The sequence below is a fragment of the Gymnogyps californianus genome, chromosome 11 (genome assembly GCF_018139145.2).
Source record: "Gymnogyps californianus isolate 813 chromosome 11, ASM1813914v2, whole genome shotgun sequence".
Taxonomy (NCBI): domain Eukaryota; kingdom Metazoa; phylum Chordata; class Aves; order Accipitriformes; family Cathartidae; genus Gymnogyps; species Gymnogyps californianus.
The window spans coordinates 24,046,658-24,064,248 of record NC_059481.1 but is presented as its reverse complement, the minus strand read 5'-3'; the positions used below and the strand labels follow the sequence as shown (position 1 = coordinate 24,064,248).

At 56.4% G+C, this 17,591-nt stretch overlaps 1 protein-coding gene across 3 annotated transcripts in view; it reads right to left on the bottom strand.

The window, feature by feature from the left end:
* Positions 1-17,591, bottom strand: part of FRMD5 (FERM domain containing 5) — a 113,432-nt gene that overhangs the window by 8,643 nt on the left and 87,198 nt on the right. For all 3 annotated transcript variants that reach the window (XM_050903624.1, XM_050903626.1, XM_050903625.1), the window contains 7 exons: positions 14,869-14,911; positions 14,190-14,268; positions 7,510-7,607; positions 5,410-5,533; positions 4,242-4,329; positions 1,633-1,721; positions 380-443 (listed from right to left, as the gene is read on the bottom strand). In XM_050903624.1, coding sequence (XP_050759581.1) covers positions 380-443; positions 1,633-1,721; positions 4,242-4,329; positions 5,410-5,533; positions 7,510-7,607; positions 14,190-14,268; positions 14,869-14,911 — 585 coding nt within the window. The remainder of the gene's footprint in view (positions 1-379; positions 444-1,632; positions 1,722-4,241; positions 4,330-5,409; positions 5,534-7,509; positions 7,608-14,189; positions 14,269-14,868; positions 14,912-17,591) is intronic.

The following is a 17,591-nucleotide window of genomic DNA, read 5'->3' as shown; positions in this document are numbered from 1 at the left end:
GGGCTGACCGAGCGGGATGGCAGTAACAAATAATCACAATAATCCCAAATGCAGCGTGCGGCTGTGGCGGGCAGGCACGGTGAGAAGCTGCGGGGAGGTCCTGGGCTGCTGCTCAGGGCAGAGCCCTTGCCACGGCACAGCCCGGGGCTAACCCGGCGTCTGCAGGCTCTAACGCCCAGAGCAAGGCGCCAGCGGGAGCAGGGAGGTGACCCCAGCGCTGCTGCCGAGCTGCAGCCCCAGCCGCCGTGCCCGTGTCCCTGCACCGCCAGGCATGGGGTGATGCTGCTGCAGGCTGCAGCCTGCCAAGCTCATGGAGAACCTGCTGAAGTGACGACCACGGCTGCGCTCGGGAAGTCCCACGGGAAGGGAAAGCACTCACCTCTTTCTGACTTACGTACAAATAGAAAGTCTTCCCTTCGAATTTCATTTTGGTCACCTCGTTCCTGAAAGGACAAGGACGGGCAGGTGAGAGGCTGCGCGGAGCCCACCGCAGCCCGGCTGGCTCACCGGCAGAGCCCCGGCCAAAGCGCTTGTGGGGGGAGCTGCAGGTTGAGAGCTGGTGCTGCGGGGGTGGCAGCGGGGCAGCTTCAAAACCCCGGGTTCCGTCCCTGGGAGGTGCCACGGGGCGGTGAGAGGAGCCCTGGCTCAGAAACCAGCACCTGGAAAGGGGGATGCCCTGGGGTGACGCTGATGGTCAGCGGGGCGTCCCAGAGTCACTGGGACCTCGTCACACGGGCACCGGCCGGGTGGCAATGCCAGCCGTGAGGGACACGCTGGCCAAAATCTGAGATGCAGCAAAGACCAAGGAACAACGCAACCAGGTTCAGAGGGGCTGGGGGGGCTTTCGGGGGACTCGGCCAACATGCGGACGATGCAGTTTAATGTAGACAAATGTAGAAAATAGTAAGTCTGGGGCAACAAAGCAAATGGAGAGAGAGTGCAGCTCAGATGGGAGAGCCCTGCTGCGTACTGACCAGTAGCAGGCTCAGGGGCCAGGGTAGAAAAGTCCTGGGAGCCAGCAGCCCAGCATACGGCTGCAGCAAAGGAGGCAGCCAGGCTCCTGGGCTCCTCCAAGGGTGGGACAAAGCAAGAAGTGACACCCTGAGCGGACATCGCAGGCTCCGCTCAGCGCCGCTCTCCCCGTCTCAGGAGAGTCCCGCTGCCCCGGCAGCGCAGCGACCACACAGCACCGTGAAGAGGACCTGTTTTCCCCCCTGCTTCTGAGACGCAGGCGTGCAAGCTCACGGGTGGGCTGGTGCAAGCGTGTGCGGGGCACGGGACGGATTTTCCAGCCGCCGCAGCATCGCTCCCCTCCGTGTCCTCTGCTCGGACCCCGTCCCAGCTCAGACGTGGGTACTCGGTGGACTTACCACCGTCCCGTACGGGCACATCGCCCCTACCCCGGTGCGGTGTGAGCGCCCGGGGAAGGCACCCGGCGCTGGGATCACCCACATGCCCCGTCCGTGGGAGCTCACTCGAGCATCCCTCGAACACCCTGGGGTGATGTGGGGCACTCGTGGCCCCTGCCCTGCAGCACCGTGCGCATCTCGCGACTGAGCGAGCAGAAGCGAGCCGGCTGGCGCGGCTCCAAGCGAGCAGGGCACCGCGGGCGATGCCGGGGCGGGAACTCACCATTTGATGAAGTGAACTCTCTTGTTTCCCTGCAGAACAACAAAACCGAAGGGAGTGAAGGCCAAGAAAGCCGCGTTCCCCGACACGTCCTGGAAGACAACAGCAATTTCTCATCAAAATATTGCCGAGCTGGCAAAGCTTATACATCAACGGCGACCCTCAGCCCTAAAGGCAGTGGCGATGCAGAATCCTCCGAGCGGGATGCTCCCGGCAGGTTCACCCGGACCGTGACACCGTGCACACACAGCAAAACCCGCAGCCGAAGAACGGGGCAGCTGGTCCAGCAGCACGAATGAGGAGAAACCACAACACAGTTCCCAGCCCCAGCGGTCCCATCCACTTGCTGCTGAGGAATAAACAGCGAAGGCAGTGCCCCACCACCCCTTTCACTAGTAATTAAACCAGAAAATGGTAAAAACCCGTTACACTTGACTCCCTCAGAGCCCTGCACAGCCAGTGCAGCTGGGCGGCATCAAGACAGTTTAAAACCAATAATTACTGTCATGTACGGAGCAAGGCAGCAGTTTAACTTAATCATAACGTCTAGACTCCAGGGAAGCGATCATTAACAGCACTGGTGTGCACGGAAAAAACAGATATACACTGAATTTTTAAAATATTATGAAACAGTTGGGGCCGATCACTAATTGTTAGATTCGTCCTGACTTTTTTTTTTTTTTGGCCAGAAGACATTCAGACAGCTTTCAAAGGATGCTGAGCCGAAGGGAAGGTGCACGCCAGGCTCGGGATTTCTGGTGCACTGGGCAGGAAAAGCAGGCAAGGAATTTTACATGGGCGGTTGTAGAAGAGTGATGCCTGTTTGGTGCCTGCGATGTTTTCTTGGCGGGGAAAGCGTGGCACAGGGCGTCTCAGCGGCGAGCAGAGCTGCCCTGCAGATGCGGGGCAGCTCTGCTCGCCGCTGAGACGCCCTGTGCCCAGTATCTCCCCAGTTTGGGGGTACAACTCTCCCCCTCTGCTCCCAGTTGTACCCTTCCCTGGCTTAATCAAGAGGCAAGACATCTTCTCTGCTGTTTGCTTTCCAGCCCGGGATGCTGGATCTTGGCTACTCTGCTGGCACAGTGCAGGGACGGCAGGGAGCCGGTGTTGTGATAAGATCTTCTGAATTTGAGCGGAGAACAAATTGGTTTTAAATCCAGATTAGATCAAAAATCCATCTTAATCTATCAAGGGTGAAGGGCTAAAAAGCAGAGAGCCCTGAACCTCAACCCAATACCCTGCACAAGGCAAGATGTAAATCCCCAAACTCATCGTGTCTGAGATGCAGCAGCCCTGTCTTGCAGAGGAAGGAAGATTTCTGCGCATCTTCGCAGAAACCAGCCCGGCAGCAGCTCCTGCAGCTCAGGCCTTGGGCTGCCCACAGCTCTTTGGCTCTTTCCTGAATCTGGGAAAACCTTTGGGAAAGGGAGAAGCAGGGTCTCAGCAGAGGGATGTACCCTCCCGGCGGGTACGGACCCCCTTGCCCCTGCACACCACTGCCACAGCAACCCACTCAGTCCTGCCCTGGCTGTGGCTGATGCTGCAGCCACGGGCAGCGAGCGGGGCAGGTCGGAGATTAACGGGGTGTCAGGCTGGAAGCTGCATGGTTTTGGAGTTGCTGCTTTGGGATGGGAGGAGTGGGGCCGAGCTCCCCACGGTCGGGGGTACCCCCCGGGAAAGGTGGGTGATGCTGGGGGTGAGGATGGGGAGCTGGAAGTGCAGAGGCTCGTTAGGGGCTGGGGATCCTAAATGGGCACAGGATCCTACAGGGAAATAAGAGCAAAACACAGATCCCCCAGCACTGGTGCTGAGCCAGACGTGCTGAGCATCGCTTCCGGGGCAGCATGGCCCAATCCAGCAGTAACACAGGAGAGCTGAACTGGTGCCGTGATTCAGCTCCTCCAGCCTGGCAACCTCTTTGGTAATCACGGACTGCCAGTAAACAGGACACCCCCCCACCCAGGCCAGGTATATTTACCACAATTGTGTATTTATGTGGCATAATTCAGTTAAAAGCCCCGGGGGACCACAGAGCAGGCACTGCCCTTACAGTAAAATTCTGTCTGCTTTGCATCCGCATCCATCTGTATGCAATGAGATTGTAAGGGACCAGAGAGAGCCACGTGCAATGACATCTACAGTCAATAAAAAGCATTTCAAACAGAAAACTGGATTACTGGCCAGGGAAGAGCAGAGCGATAGACTGTCTCTGGCAGATGAATGCTTTGTTGGTTTCTCAGACACATTACTGACCTTGTTACTGCCTCCAAATTACATGCTTTAGCAGAAGATGATCGGCCACTGTCTTTTATAGCTGTCTGCATGTGAAAACGCTTTCTTACGGCTTCCCTGAACACTCTCTGGAAGGATTTCAGAGTAGTCACCCTCCCTGCTCCCCTCTGGGCACACGTGCCTGGTTGGGGCTGGTTTTTAAGGCTGGAGATGGCTGCTGGCTCCAGCACACCCCACGTGCCACTGCTCTGCTAGCACCAAAGCCCGCTGGCAGGCGACGAACGGCTGCACTTGGGACCAGTCACTGGTCCCTCCGCAGGTTGTTACCGGCTGGAGCGAGAAATCCAATGCAAGGAATAGCGTTCGGAAAACTGTTTTACCTTGCAAGGGTGTGGGTCAACGCCATAGGTCTCCAGAGTCTGGGCTTTCCTGAGGAAATTCAGCTCTGAAGTAGCTGGTGTCTGCCCACTACAGGAGGGGAAAAAAAGGAAAAAAAAGAATATTCCATGAAAGACATGAACGTGAAAGTCAGCCCTCGGCTACAGGGTTTCTGTTAACAAGAGGTATCAGTTGTAGCATATTGCTGTTACATTCGTTAGCACAATCAATCTGCAGCAGGAGACCAGCACTGAAACCCAGCCTTTCTTCTCTTGCCAGCCTGATCTAGCAGGAGATACGCTGAACCAGCAGCACCAGAAAGGATCAAAATTCAGGAGCATCTGCAAAATTTAGGGCTGAATTTCCTATCGCAGCACAGGCATCTCTTCAGTGGGGAGGAAAGGGGAGTTTGCCGAGCAGAAGACAGCAGCCCACAGCACGTAAGGGCACGGCTCTGCCGGGTTTCTGGGGGGTAAAACTCCACTGTCCTCCCCGGGGACCGGTGTGCGGCTGTCCGGTCGGGACGCGGCCCCGGAGGCACCGCCAGTGCCATGGGAGGATGGGGCTTTGCCAACGGTCTCTCACACCTCATGTCCCCAGAGCAGGGTGAAGGCAGCGTGGGGAGATGGCAGGAGGGGATCTCTAGGGGACAGGGGGTTGGTCACTGTCCCCATCCCACCAGGGGAGACCAGGGACCCCCTCGGGTTGTGCTGGCTGAGCCAACAGCCAGGAGTGGGAGAAACCCCTCAGCCCTCCCTGAGGCAGGAGGGATCAGGGCTGATTTTGCACCAGGACCGGACTGCTGCATTGCCGGCGTATTTTTTTATTTGCCTGCACTTTCTGTGGCTTGTCCTTGGCCGCTCGATCACGTCTTCCTTCCAGCGAGCAGAGGTTTGGTGGGACACGGCAGCTCCTCTCGCAGGGTGATTTGTTGTGACGCCTCCACGCCACCAAACGACCTGCTTTCCTGAAGCTCGCTCTGCTCTGCATTTTTGCTATTACCAACGCTGCCGAGAGCACCGCTGGCTCTCAGCTGGATCTGACAGACCAGAGCGGTGAGTGCTCGTCCCACGGCACGACTGACAATCCCAAACAGGGATAAAAACCAGCTGAGCATCAGTAATCCCTACAGCAGCTGACACTCCCGCTCTGCGAAGCCCCCGGCCGTACCTCAGCTCCGACTTGTGGATCTCCGCAATTTTCCTCTCCAGCTTCTCCGAGTGTTTGGGGAAGAACTGGAACTTGGAGCTGTAGCCTTCTGGGTGCTTCCCCGGGTCGTAGTCCCCGATCTCGGCTGGGGGGAGACAGAACTGGTCAGGAACAGCAGCACAACCCAGACCGCAGTGTGCATCCCCGCCTCGGCAGCGGAGCCGGCGGCAACCAGGCGCAGGGTCAGGGCTCAGAGCATCCCAGGAATGCTGGCCGTGCTTCCCATCAGGAGGGATCGTTTGTAAGGCATTAACTGCATCCAATTAATTTCACCGTTTGCTTGGGAATCACCTGGCAGCAGATGGTCACTGTCCCAAATTTATTAATTCCTCAAGCTATTTGCCAAGAAGGCTGGGTCCGTGCGATGGCACCCTGGGGTGGTCGGCCTGGAGCACCCTAGGGGCACCCCTGGCCCCCACCCCGATCCCAGCCAGCCAGGAACAAGGCAGCGAGTGAATTCTGCTCACCCTGTGGATGCAACCGCACCTCGAAAAAATATAATTAGTTGGAAATCTGTGAAGTGACATTGAGAAAAGCTCCTTCCCCTCTTTACCTGCCCCGGGGAAGTGCTGCCGGGTGATCCCGGGGACAGGCTGACCCAGCAGCAGTGCCCTGCAGCGGGGCGAGGGGGGGCTGCCTGCAACGGCTGCGGGCAGGGATTGATCCCCTGCCTGGAAAACCTCCTTCAAGCCTGGGCAAGCTACAAGCGCAGCGACAGGAGGTCTGTCCTCAAAACAATCCCATGGCCCTGACCCCAAGCACAGAGACCAGGGTGCAGAAACGCCCGAGAGGACTGGATTTCTGAGCTCAGCCCTGCTCTCTCCTCGGCGCGGGCTGACACAGCTCCGCTCCCTCTCCCAGCACCCTGTGGGAGCCGGCAGTGATCGCCACTGGCATCTCACTGTAGCACAGCTCTGTAGCTGGTGTCTCCTGCTGGGATTTACAGTAATCCGGCAGCCTCCTGCCACTGGGGATGAAAGGACCTTGCTCTCATTTAATTCCCTCCAGCCTCAGGTCCTAAGCGAAATGGAGACGTTACATTAATTTTTATGTTTCCTGCTTAAAACACTAAAATGGGGGAAATACACCAGCTCTGTGAAATAACTCCAAAATGAAATAACTCTGAAATTTGTCTTTTTTGATTGCATCTCCCCAGCTCGTCCCAGGGACGCGACCACAGGCACCAGGGGACTGCAGAGAGGGGCACTGGCATCGTGCCGAGCCAAGCACCCTTGAGTGGGGAAGCCCACTCGCACGCCCGGCATCGCAGTGCTAACGGCACGTCAAGGTGCTTTTCCACCACGCCAGCACCACCCAGCTCTTCCAAACAGCCTGACAACCCCTCGCTGAGCACCTGGGTGTTGCACCATGCCGAGCAGATGCCGTCCACCTCTGTCCTCTCGGTGCCACAGGCAGCGGAGGCAAGAGCAAGCAGAGCCATGCCGGCAGGAAAACAGGCAGAAGGGCAGATCGGGCAGAAGGTTTTCAGAGCTTTCCCCACCTCCTGCTCCGAACTCCACCAGCGCCTCTGCAACTTGCTGACAAAAGCGCTTTCTTTGCCGAGGCGCTCAGCAGCAAGCAATGAGCTTACCCAAGGCCATCTTCATCCGTCCTAGCAATCAGCAAGACTGCATTTCACTCTGGAGCCCTCTTTGCAACTGCAAACCACAGGCGCTTGCCAGAGTTACCGCAGGCTGCGCACAGCCCCAGAAAGAGAAGTGCTTTGTCACAGGGCTGCTTCTGCATCTGGACAAGCACTGAACTAGGAGACACAGGCTGGATTAGCTGCGGGGATGCTCACGGGGACGCCGCTGCCCCAAATGCAGGTGGGACAGCTCAGGGAGTGGGCAGCAGCACGGGGCTTCTGCTGTGGGCGAGACCCCAGCATCAGTCCTCACCCTCCTCCAGGCCAGCACTGCACGGCACAAGCACAACCTTGAAGCATGAGCCCTGCACTGGCAGGATGACATTTGTATTCTAGGTGCAGTGATCTGTTGTAAGTGAAATAATGTAATCAGTACTTAGCATGAAAAGCAAATTTATCTTGTCAAAAAGCATTACCTTGAAGGATATAGGCGGCCAACAAAGCAGCATCCGAAGTCTTGCAGAGGAGACGGCCGTGGTAGAGATCCCTTTTGATCTGCAGGAAGACTAAATACCTGAGGACAGAAGAGATAGTCCATTTATTAAGCAAAGTTTAAATTACCTAAACAGGCAATTTAGATGTGGAATATCTGCCACAAGACACTTGCACTAACATTTCTCTCCGAGCAGCCCATTTACAAGACATTACGCTTCCTAGGAGTGAACACGTGCTAATTACCAGGTAGCTCCCCCCAGTTAGGGCCGGTGCTGGGGCTCAGATCTGCACGTCCCAGCCCCGCTCCAGCCCGCAGGGACATGGTGCCTGCTCCGGGGCCGGCACCCAGCCCGAGGGCTGACAGAGGTCTCCACCGACCCAGCTCTCCACCGGCATGGCCACTCGCAGCAGAGCGAGCTCCCTTGGGCACGAAGATACTCAGACGAGCATTCCCACCAGGAAAATGCACAGAGGAGGAAATTCAGAGGAGGAGGTGCCGATCCCCTCTGCCTGCCAGCCCCCGCAGCCCCGGCGATGCTTCACCCTGGTTTGGGCAGTGGTGCCCCAATGCAATTGCAACCGCCCCAGCCCATCACAAGGGTGACTGAGGTGCCCGGGGATGATGCTCTGAAGGGAGCCTTGTGGTCCTGAGCCCACCAGTGACTGCTGTGCTTCCCAGTCCGGCATCCTTGCCCAGCTGCTCAGCTTCCCCATAATGTGATTTTCTCCTTCCCCAACTTTCTGTATCCTTCCAGGTCTCTGTGTACGCACCCACTTCCCTCCTCCGTGCTCGCCAATGATCAACAGTACATCATCTAGATCGAGCTACCTCTTGCGCTCACCCATCTCTATCTCCACGCACCAAAGCCCAGTGAAAAGATAAACTCTGTTGGAAAGTTACTTATTTGAATAAATTTAAACCTAAGTAACAGTTTGGGCTGAGTCATGTAGCAATGAGTTTGGGAAAACCTTTTGATGGTAAAACGTAAGTCACAAAGTGAAGGAGCAAAATGGAAATTGGAGTGCTCAGAAATGTGTTTAAAAAAATCAGACTTGCACTCTGCAATATCTTAGTCATGCTTCATTTCTCAAATCCATATTTATGATGAGATAAACCACTAATTTTCACAGATAAAATACATTAAAGAGAAATCCAGATATTAAAGTGCACTCAGTCCAGGGGAAAGCGAATTTTAAGGCCAGGTTTCAGCTGCAATTGCAGGCACACCTCGAACGGCAGCAAGCAGGGGCAGCCCACCCGCACGGGGAGCTTGCCCTGGTGCCGGGGAGGGACCCGGGGGGAACCATCAGACCTGGACCCCAGCTCCTGGGCAGACAGCCTGAGCCCGGCTGGGCTGCAGAGCTCCACACTCGCCTCAGCCGCAGGGCACAAACGGGGCCGGAGGTGGCTGCAGTCCTGAAGCCGGGCTCATGCTTTATTGGTGAGAAGGAGAACACGGTGTTCTGCTCCCAGTCCCCACCGTCACCTCTGAAGCACCGGCAGTCTCAGTGGTTGGTGGCCAGGGCTTCCAGCGCTCAGGGTGACAAACCCTGCTGCTGCCTGAGCGCACCCGCCTGCGGCCAGCCTGGATGGAGACCCCAGGCTCGGCTGGCACCCTCGCCCAGCACAAGACCTTCGCTGCACCAGCCCTTCCCCAGCACCTAGCATACGCCTCACAAAAAATGCATCGCCAAATGGGTTTAACCCTGCCGATCCCCCCCCTCCAACCTCCCCCGTTCCCTTTAGGCAGGGCAAGTCTGTACATCTGAGCTGGTTTTACAAACAAAAACATTCAGCAGGTACCAAACAGCTTTTCCAAAGCCTTGCCTATGCCTCGGAAATATCCCCTGGAAAGGGGAGTTTTCCCTGGGGCAGCACTCGGCTGTGGGATGAGGCTGCCTTGGAAAAGGACATTAAAGATGGGAAATATTTCTGAGCTTGAACCAGCGAGCTCCTGGCCTGGCTCCGTCCCCGATGCTCTTTGGGTCCAGCTCCCGCCCTCCGCAAGGGTAAATCCCTGACCTGCATTTCAATTCTCCTTACTGTGCTTGACAACTGCAGATGTTTGCTAAGCTCTGATTAAAGGAAAGAAATACAATTAACATATTGTATGCACAGCTTAATACCCACATAATAGCTGTCGTTACTCAGAGACCATGTCTTTGGCCATTTCACATTTAAATTAAGGCCTGATGGCTCCACAGGGCTGCAGTTGCTGGGAGTAAATGTAAAATCTGCAAACTAAATAAATGCCTCTTAAGCAAAACAAGAAGATGTATACATGTGAAACTATTCCTGGGCACTTCTGTGGGTCCCCTAAAATGTGCCTGTACGAAAAAACAGATCAATCCTATCCAAGAAAGCTGATTGCAGCGCACGTCCTGGCAGCAGCAGAAAGACTGGCATTCTGGACATGAAGATGCTTCTAAACAGGCCCAGCAAATGCGCACAAGGCTCTTTACAAATGCTTTCCTCCTAATCTGCGTCTCCCGTCTAAGGTCAGACCTGAAGAACCGAAACTTTCTCAGGCTTCCAAACAACATCTTAAGGGGTTTTTTAGTTTCGGGTTTTGGGTCCTTCTGTGAAACACAAGCAAAGCTTTCATTAGTTTTGCACATTATCATGGGGAAACCAAACTCCAGAAGAGTTTTTGAAACACGTCACCATCCTCTACTTCTTCTAACTGATCTGCCCAACAAAAATACAGAGTTTATTAATGCAAAACTGAAGTAAAAAGCTCAGTCCAGGTATATTCCAAACACGCTGCATAACAGGCTGCAAAAGCCAGACATCCTCTCTCATTTGCTGCCTGCAGAAATAGACTGAAAATCCCAAGAATTAAATCCTGAAATATATTTAGCTCTATCAGTAAGCCTACTTAATTCTCGACGCGCTTAGCAAGGACCCCAGCTATTCATCGGGAATGTGTAATGGCAGCCAGAGCAAATGGAGACATGGCAGCCCAGCGTGGGGCTGGGATGCGCAGAGGGGTTCGGGGCTGCACGGCTTCAGGCGGCTGAGACTGAGCCACTCTGAGCGAGTGACCAGGGCTACCTGCCACCATTTGAGGGTATCTGGGGCCAAGACGCTGGGGGTCCCGCAATTCGCAGCAGCTGACTGTCCGCAGTGCGGCAGGGTGCTTACAGCCTGCTTTGAAGATGTCAAGAGAAGCTTGTGCTACTTTTGTCCCTGTTCTTTACAGGTAAGCAGGGGGGCTTCCTTCTCAGGGCCAACGATCCCCTGCCTTGGACTAAGGTACCTCACAGGTAAAAGCTGAGGTAGGAAGAGGGGAGCACTGCAGCTGCAGACACAAACAATGGTTTCTCCCTTGTGTTCACAGATGCAGCTCACTGGCTTTGTCTGGAGCCCTTACCTGCAATTTGGCAGATGGCACCCTACAAGTTTTGCACCCTTTCACACCCCAAACCTAGATCCAGGGCATAGTCAGGAAAAGCATTTCTGCAGTCATTTCTTCACACGTTGCTTCTCCAGATCATCTCCCTGGCCTGGACTTCACATAAGGACACATGCAAATGACTAAAAGCAGAAGGAAAGTGAAACGTTTCCCTCCTAGAGCTTGCTGTGACAATCAGCCGGCTCCTGCCGCAGTGGCCCAGCTCCTGGGGCTCAGCAGCCAGCACTTTTTGCCCCAAAACACTTTTGGATCCTTTGAATTGATTCGATACTTTTCTCAGCGGTCTGCAGATGCCCACGCACCAGGAGCGAGCTGACCGTCTAAGGTACAGAGAGGCCCTGCTTTGAAGCCAGGAAAAACCAGCCAAATAGTCTGAAAATCAGGGTGGCAAAGCGCAGCCTGGCAGAGGGGAGCAGCAGATGCTGCTGATGCCATCCCAGCGCCCGCCAGGGACCCCTCTGCCCTCCCGCTCCTGGTCCCTCCCCGGGCAGAGCTGTCGGATGCTCCGGAGCTTCTGGTGGCAGCAGCACGAGATGGGGAGAGGTGTGCGGTGCAGCCGAGCGCTCCACACCAAAACCTGCCGCCTTCACCCGGCGGGAGATGGCTGGGCTGCTTTAGCATCGCGGGAAGGTTGCCAGCCCCTCATTCATCATTTATTTCTCTGTGGTTTTTACCATAAATTTTTGGATGCATTTAAGAAGCAGCAACTTTTCCCCCACGATACAACAGAGAATAAAGGGGAACTGAAGCTGTTCGCGGGTAGACACAGACCTGGCGCTGTGCGAGATCCAGCGGCAGCGAGCCTGCCTCCATCTCTGGAGCGACAGGAGAGGAGAGGTCCCTGCATGAGCTGTCCCTGGTCTCTGCATGACATTGGAGGAGCACAGCTGGTGAGCAGGAGCTGCTACCCAAAAGGTGACAGTCCCCTGATCAGCCAAAGCACCCTGATGGCAAATCCCAAGCCCTCTCCTGGGTGCAGGGCTGGCAAGGGACCTCACAGCCCCGACGGTAACACCACTGACATGTGCCGGGGACAAGTGCAGGACAGAGCCCAGGGGACACCACTGAGTTACAGAGGTTCATCCATGCCACATCTCCTCTAATCACATCCTTGGCAAACGGCCCCTGCCAGAGCCACGACGGGAGTCTCGCTGAGCCCGGGGGCTGACCCATCTGCCCTTCACTTTCTGCGTTACAGGTTCATTTAAACTTCTCTACCTGGGTGAGAATCCAGCGGGGAGCAGAGCGGTCCAGATGCCCCCACCACCCGGGAGGCAAGCAGGGAGCCTTTATTCCCGATCTGAGGAAAATCTGGAAAACATCTAAGCACGGCTAAGGAACTCACTTCCAGCTTTGCTTTAAAAGGTGACGGCAGCCCCGCAGGGAGCCGCAACAGACCTGGGCATGGGCAGGGTGCGTGCCACCACTGCCCCAATGGGCGTCCCCGCTGCCACAGCCCCTCACAGAGACCCCCACCCCGGTCTGGGGTCTCGGCACCACAGGCACACAGAGGGGCCAGGCTCAGCCCTCATACCTAATGTCCCAGGGGACAGCACACCAAGGCAAAAGCAGATTGTGGTGCCTGACACATCAGCAGGGCGATTAACGGCAGTTCCCTCTTTTCCCTCTCTAGCAGAACTGGGGGGCGAGGCACTTGACGTGCCTGACATCCCGTCAGCCTGCCGGGGTCTCCCAGCTCTGCCAGCCCTGTGTCAAGCCCAGGCTGAGCCTAACAGGCCAGGTCTGCTCCCGGTCCCACGGCATGCTGACATGCTGCCTTTCACACTCTCGCCTTGTCCTTCTTACAAGGTAAAATCCCCCGCAGCACCTTTAAACATCTCTAGCAAATTTTATTCAGCATTTAATGAAGCCTGCACCCCCAAGACTCAAAAGCAAGGCTGCTGTCGCTCACCCAGCCCTCGGGTGAGGCTGAAGCGCTTCTCGCTCCCCTGCGCCACCACAGAGCGGGCAAACGATGCAGCCTGCACCCCGCGCTGGGTGTAGCGGCAGCGGAGGCACTGCAGCGGCGAGCTGCCGGCGGAGCAAGGGGTCCTGCCCTGGGGGTAGGTGACCGCCCTGGTCCGAGGCTGTGGGGGACGGTGGGGTGCCCCTGCCATGGCAGTGCTCTGTGCCGTTGGCACGCTCCCTCCAGCGTGCCTGCACCCGGTCCACACCACTTTTATTACCTTCTCCCTAACATACGCCAGGCTTGTAAAGACAACTAAGAATTATTTGCAGCAATAATGGCAAAAGGTTCCAGGGGAAAAATGCAGAAACCTTTAGCAAAGGTGCCAGCCCAGCTGCCTCAGGCAGAGACCCAACCCTCCACACCACGGCAGGCGGGGGGGCCTGGGCTGCCGTGCCTCGGAGACCCACAGTCACGCTTGCTGTCCAAAGCTGCTGCGATTTCTCCATGAGTGCTCTTCACGTCCTTCCTTCTGGCAGGAAGAGCGGCATGAAGAGCCCCTAAAGATAGAAACTCGAGAGAGGCAGTGTCAAGTTTCTGCATCGCAGTTTATCACCCATTTCTCCCAGAGCATTCATGCCCCTTACATAAAAGGGATGTGGCTAATTACTTCCAGGGGGACATCAAGGGAACTGGAGACACTCAAACTCTTTCCGACAGACCAAGCACACGTAATGACACCCTGAGCTAAGGACGTGCTCAGGCAGTGGCACGAACAGCTGATTCAGAAGCGGGAAGAGTCTTAGCAGAAACGGAAAATGGACTCTCGCAGGAGAACTGCTGCTCCTGCTTGAACCCACCTTCCTGCACCGACCGGGTTCCAGCGGGAAGGAGAGATTTTGGAGAGCTGCAGGGAAGGGCACGCACCCGGTGCAGCCCAGGAGCCGCTCTGCATCAGCAGGGTGGTACCAAAGCCGCGATGGATGTCACGGCGAGCAGTGCTGCACTCTGAGCACTTTGCCCCGGACATGTGGTTTTTGTAACCGACTGCAGGCAAAGACCAAGTCCGTGGGTTTAAACGCAGAGGTAGTGCTCCCCGCCAGGCACGGCGGCTCCACACGCCACCAAAGCACAAGTGGGCATTTCCACACTTTTCCCCCTCAGTCGGGACAATCCAGAAACATTCAGGTTTGTTTGGAAATCTAAATGGCTGTTGCTCCCCCTTGACTATAAAAGGAAGCTCGGCAGAGCGCGTTCCTGCCTTGGCCAAGCCTTTGCTGCCCGGTGCCGGCCGGCGTGGGGCTGGCCGGTCCCACCGCCCCGGGTGCCCCATCCTTACCTGGTGATCTCCTCCTTCAGAGCAGCGGGGTCTGTGGGATAAAACTTCACGCGGAAGCACATGGTGAAGGGAGGCTGGGCTGCAGCGAGAACAGTGATACCGCGGTCACCAAATGGCAGGGTTTGTCCCCTTCATCCTCCCGAATAACCCCGCTCAAGGAGACAGTCAGATATTGCTGGGGGTCTCTCCTGCCCTCCCCGTTACCCCCAAACACACCCAGCTGCCCTTGGTAAGGAGGAAGCAGATGGGCACGGGGCCATTCCCCACTGTGGTGGCCATGGCAGGCGCAGATGTCCCGGGTAAAGCCACGGGGAAGTACCCATGGCACTGTCTGCCGGCTGCGCAGCCCGCTCCCCGCTCGCCAGGTGGGCCCTGGTGCTGGCAAATCTCATTTGCTCATCCCCATCATTTCTGTCCCGGTCTCCAGCAGGGCCGGTGCCCCGTGCCCGTGTGCCACTGGGGCACAGCCCAATGCGACTGCAGTGGGACTGGTGGAGGATGATCCCACTTTCGACCCAGCAGAACAGCTTTGTGGATAATCAAAAAAGCCCTTTTTCTGGGAGATGTGATGTGCTGGGAATTGACCCCAGAGGGGAAGGACCAGAGGAAATGGAAACACATCTAAAATGAAAGGAGCACACACTGTCTGTCCAGGACGTTTGCTCGCAGCAATACTCACCCCTCATCTGCTTCACAACCGACTTGGTAAATTCCAGCCAATGCTGAAACGAAAAAGAAGGTAATTAAAGTAACTCCATAACAAATACTTTTCAATTAATAACATCGACTCTTCGGGGCAAAAGTGAAGAAGCAAAAAAACCCCTCTGCTCGCCACGAGGCATCTTCCTTTGCCCAACAGGACATGCTGTCCCCGAGGGCAAGTGCAGTTTTCTGTTGTGACAACAACGTGGCCAAGCTACACAGCAAAGGCGTCCTTCTTCAGCCTGAGCAACCTCCCGCTCTCGGTGCTCTGCTCGCCAGCTAGCTGAGTAAGCAAACGCAGCAAGGAGGTGAACATTTTTGTGCCGAGGCACCTGGTCCCCAGCTGTTAAAATCACCCTTCGCTGGTGCCACGTAGCTGCACGCGTGCGCTGGATGGCGTTGAAGAACTGCGCGGACTGCTCACTTCGAGATCCGATTTTTAAAGCCTAAATCAAGGTCCTGCGTGCAAGAAGTACAAACCCACCTCCCGCACGCTGGCAGCTCTGGGGAACGCGGGGCTCCCCCGGGGCTCTGCCCGGCGTCCCGCTGACCCCCACCGCAGCCGTGGGACGTGCAGCTCCGGGGTTTGTGGCTGCCTGTGCCACTGCAGTGCCGGCAGGCGGGAGCCCACAGCAGCGCGGTTCTGCCGGGGAGGGCGACCACTCTGCGGCGCTGGCTGCAACAACCGGCTGCAATCACCCAAGCTAACCCCAACCGGAACCGGGATCTGTAATTACAGCATGACACGGGAAGGTTACGTTCAAGCCTGTACTTCTGAAATTACCCTTCTGTGCCATCAAAAAGAAACCATCAAGCTCTGCCGGCAGCAAAGCCTCTGCAATAGCTGCTGCTTTCATTTGACAACGTTTGGGCAGGCACATGTAGGAAACAACGTGTTGTCAGTCAAGAAGCAGCTTCAGATGCCTGTGTGTTGGGAAGAGGAAACCCCGAAACGCCAAAGCAAAATGACTACAATTAAGGCAAACACTAGTTAGCACAAAAGATTACAGACCTACAAAGAGACATCACTGAAATCTGGGATTGCCATAGAAAACTCTAAATATTAATGCCCACCACTGAGACAAAAACAGTGAGCGGTGGCTCCACGCAGCCGCACAAACTGGGCTGGGTTTCACTCGGGCATTTCTGGGGTGCGTTTGGCACCCGATGCAGATGTGCTGCTGGCAGCACTGCAAAAACCAGTGGCAGAAGTCAAGGGGGCCACAGCATGCCCAGTTACCTGGGGGTCTGGTCCCTCGCGTTGGTAACTCCGGTGACTGTGCGGACGCAGCCCCTTGCTCAGGAGGCTTTGGGAGGCCCTGGGGGCGCGGGGCAGCCCCGTGGGACCCGACAGCAGCCCCGAGGATGGGGAACATCATGGAGGGTTCCTGCGGGAAACACCTGCCCGGTCCCAGGAACTCACCCCAGGACCAAGGGAACCTCCAGGTCACTACAGTCCCCACCACGCTGGGAAGTACTACCGTTGTCTTTTGGACTGGGCTGAATGGTTTGAGTGCCAGCATGCCCTGATCCAGACCCAAGAGAGTGCCGGGAAACGACAGGTAAGGAGGCAGGATTTTTTCTCTCTTTTTCTTCACTTTGCAGCATCTCTGCTGTCCGTGGCCCCGTGCTCTCTATAGATGCATCTCACTTGCAGCAGCCCCAGGGCAGTGCACAGGCTCCTCCCGGCCACGCTTAAAAATTAAGAGGTTTTCAATGACTGCCACGCGCCCTCCCGGCAGGAGCTGTAGCTGTGCCTGGAGCACGCTGCGGGCTGCAGCAGCCGCCTCTCCCACATCACACGAGCGCTGTGGCTGCCAGCCCAGCCCCGGGCAGGAGCAGAGGCTGGCCCCGCTCGCTGTCCCCCCCCTCCGGTCCCCCCCCAGCCCAGGCTGCCAGTCAGGCACGTGGCAGAGCACACTTTCAATAAGGAATATTGACTTGTGCATCAGAAATAATGGACTGAAGTGACAGCTTAGTTCATCACAGGCTTAAATGCAGCTCTTTCAGCTGAGGAAATGCTAAACCTGGGCAGCTCTTTGATAGCCACAGTGCCCATGAGCTGCAGGGCTGGGGCTGGCTCTCACATGGAGGGGTCTCCCCCCCCGCCGTCCTGGGATGCTGCTCAAAGCTGAGCGACGGCTCTTGCCTCAGCCCTCGTGGCCTGAACTGAATCAGATTATTCCCAGGAGAAGCAAAGCACCAGTAAAAGGAGTGTCCTCGGCATCGCCGAGCGTGCCAGCTCTGTCTCCGCACCCCTCTCCCCGAGGGGCTCCCATGCTGCTGCAGGCAGCCACTGCCTGCTTTGGGCTTTGCATCCAGAGCGCAGGAGAAGCAGGATCCGGCCCTGGACACTGACCCACCACACACAACAGCAGAGAAACGTCCTCTCCTTGCACCAGCTCGGACAAGACACTGACCCTGTGCTCTCCATCTGCCCGCTCATTTGCTGCAAGAGAAGATGCTCCGAGAAAAAAACCCAGTACACCTCCTCCACGCAGTGACTGTGCCAAGGGGTTTTCCAGAGCGCCATGCGGAGCTCTCAGTGAGCGCAGACTTCTCTCTCCACCGACTGTGCCCACAGAGATGATGCATAATAATGCATTATGCACAGGGTTTTATTTCTACATGTGTTTAAAGAGGCGATTCACCAAAAAGCAGGGAAACAAAGAGCCGACACAAGCGGAGCGGCAGTTAACG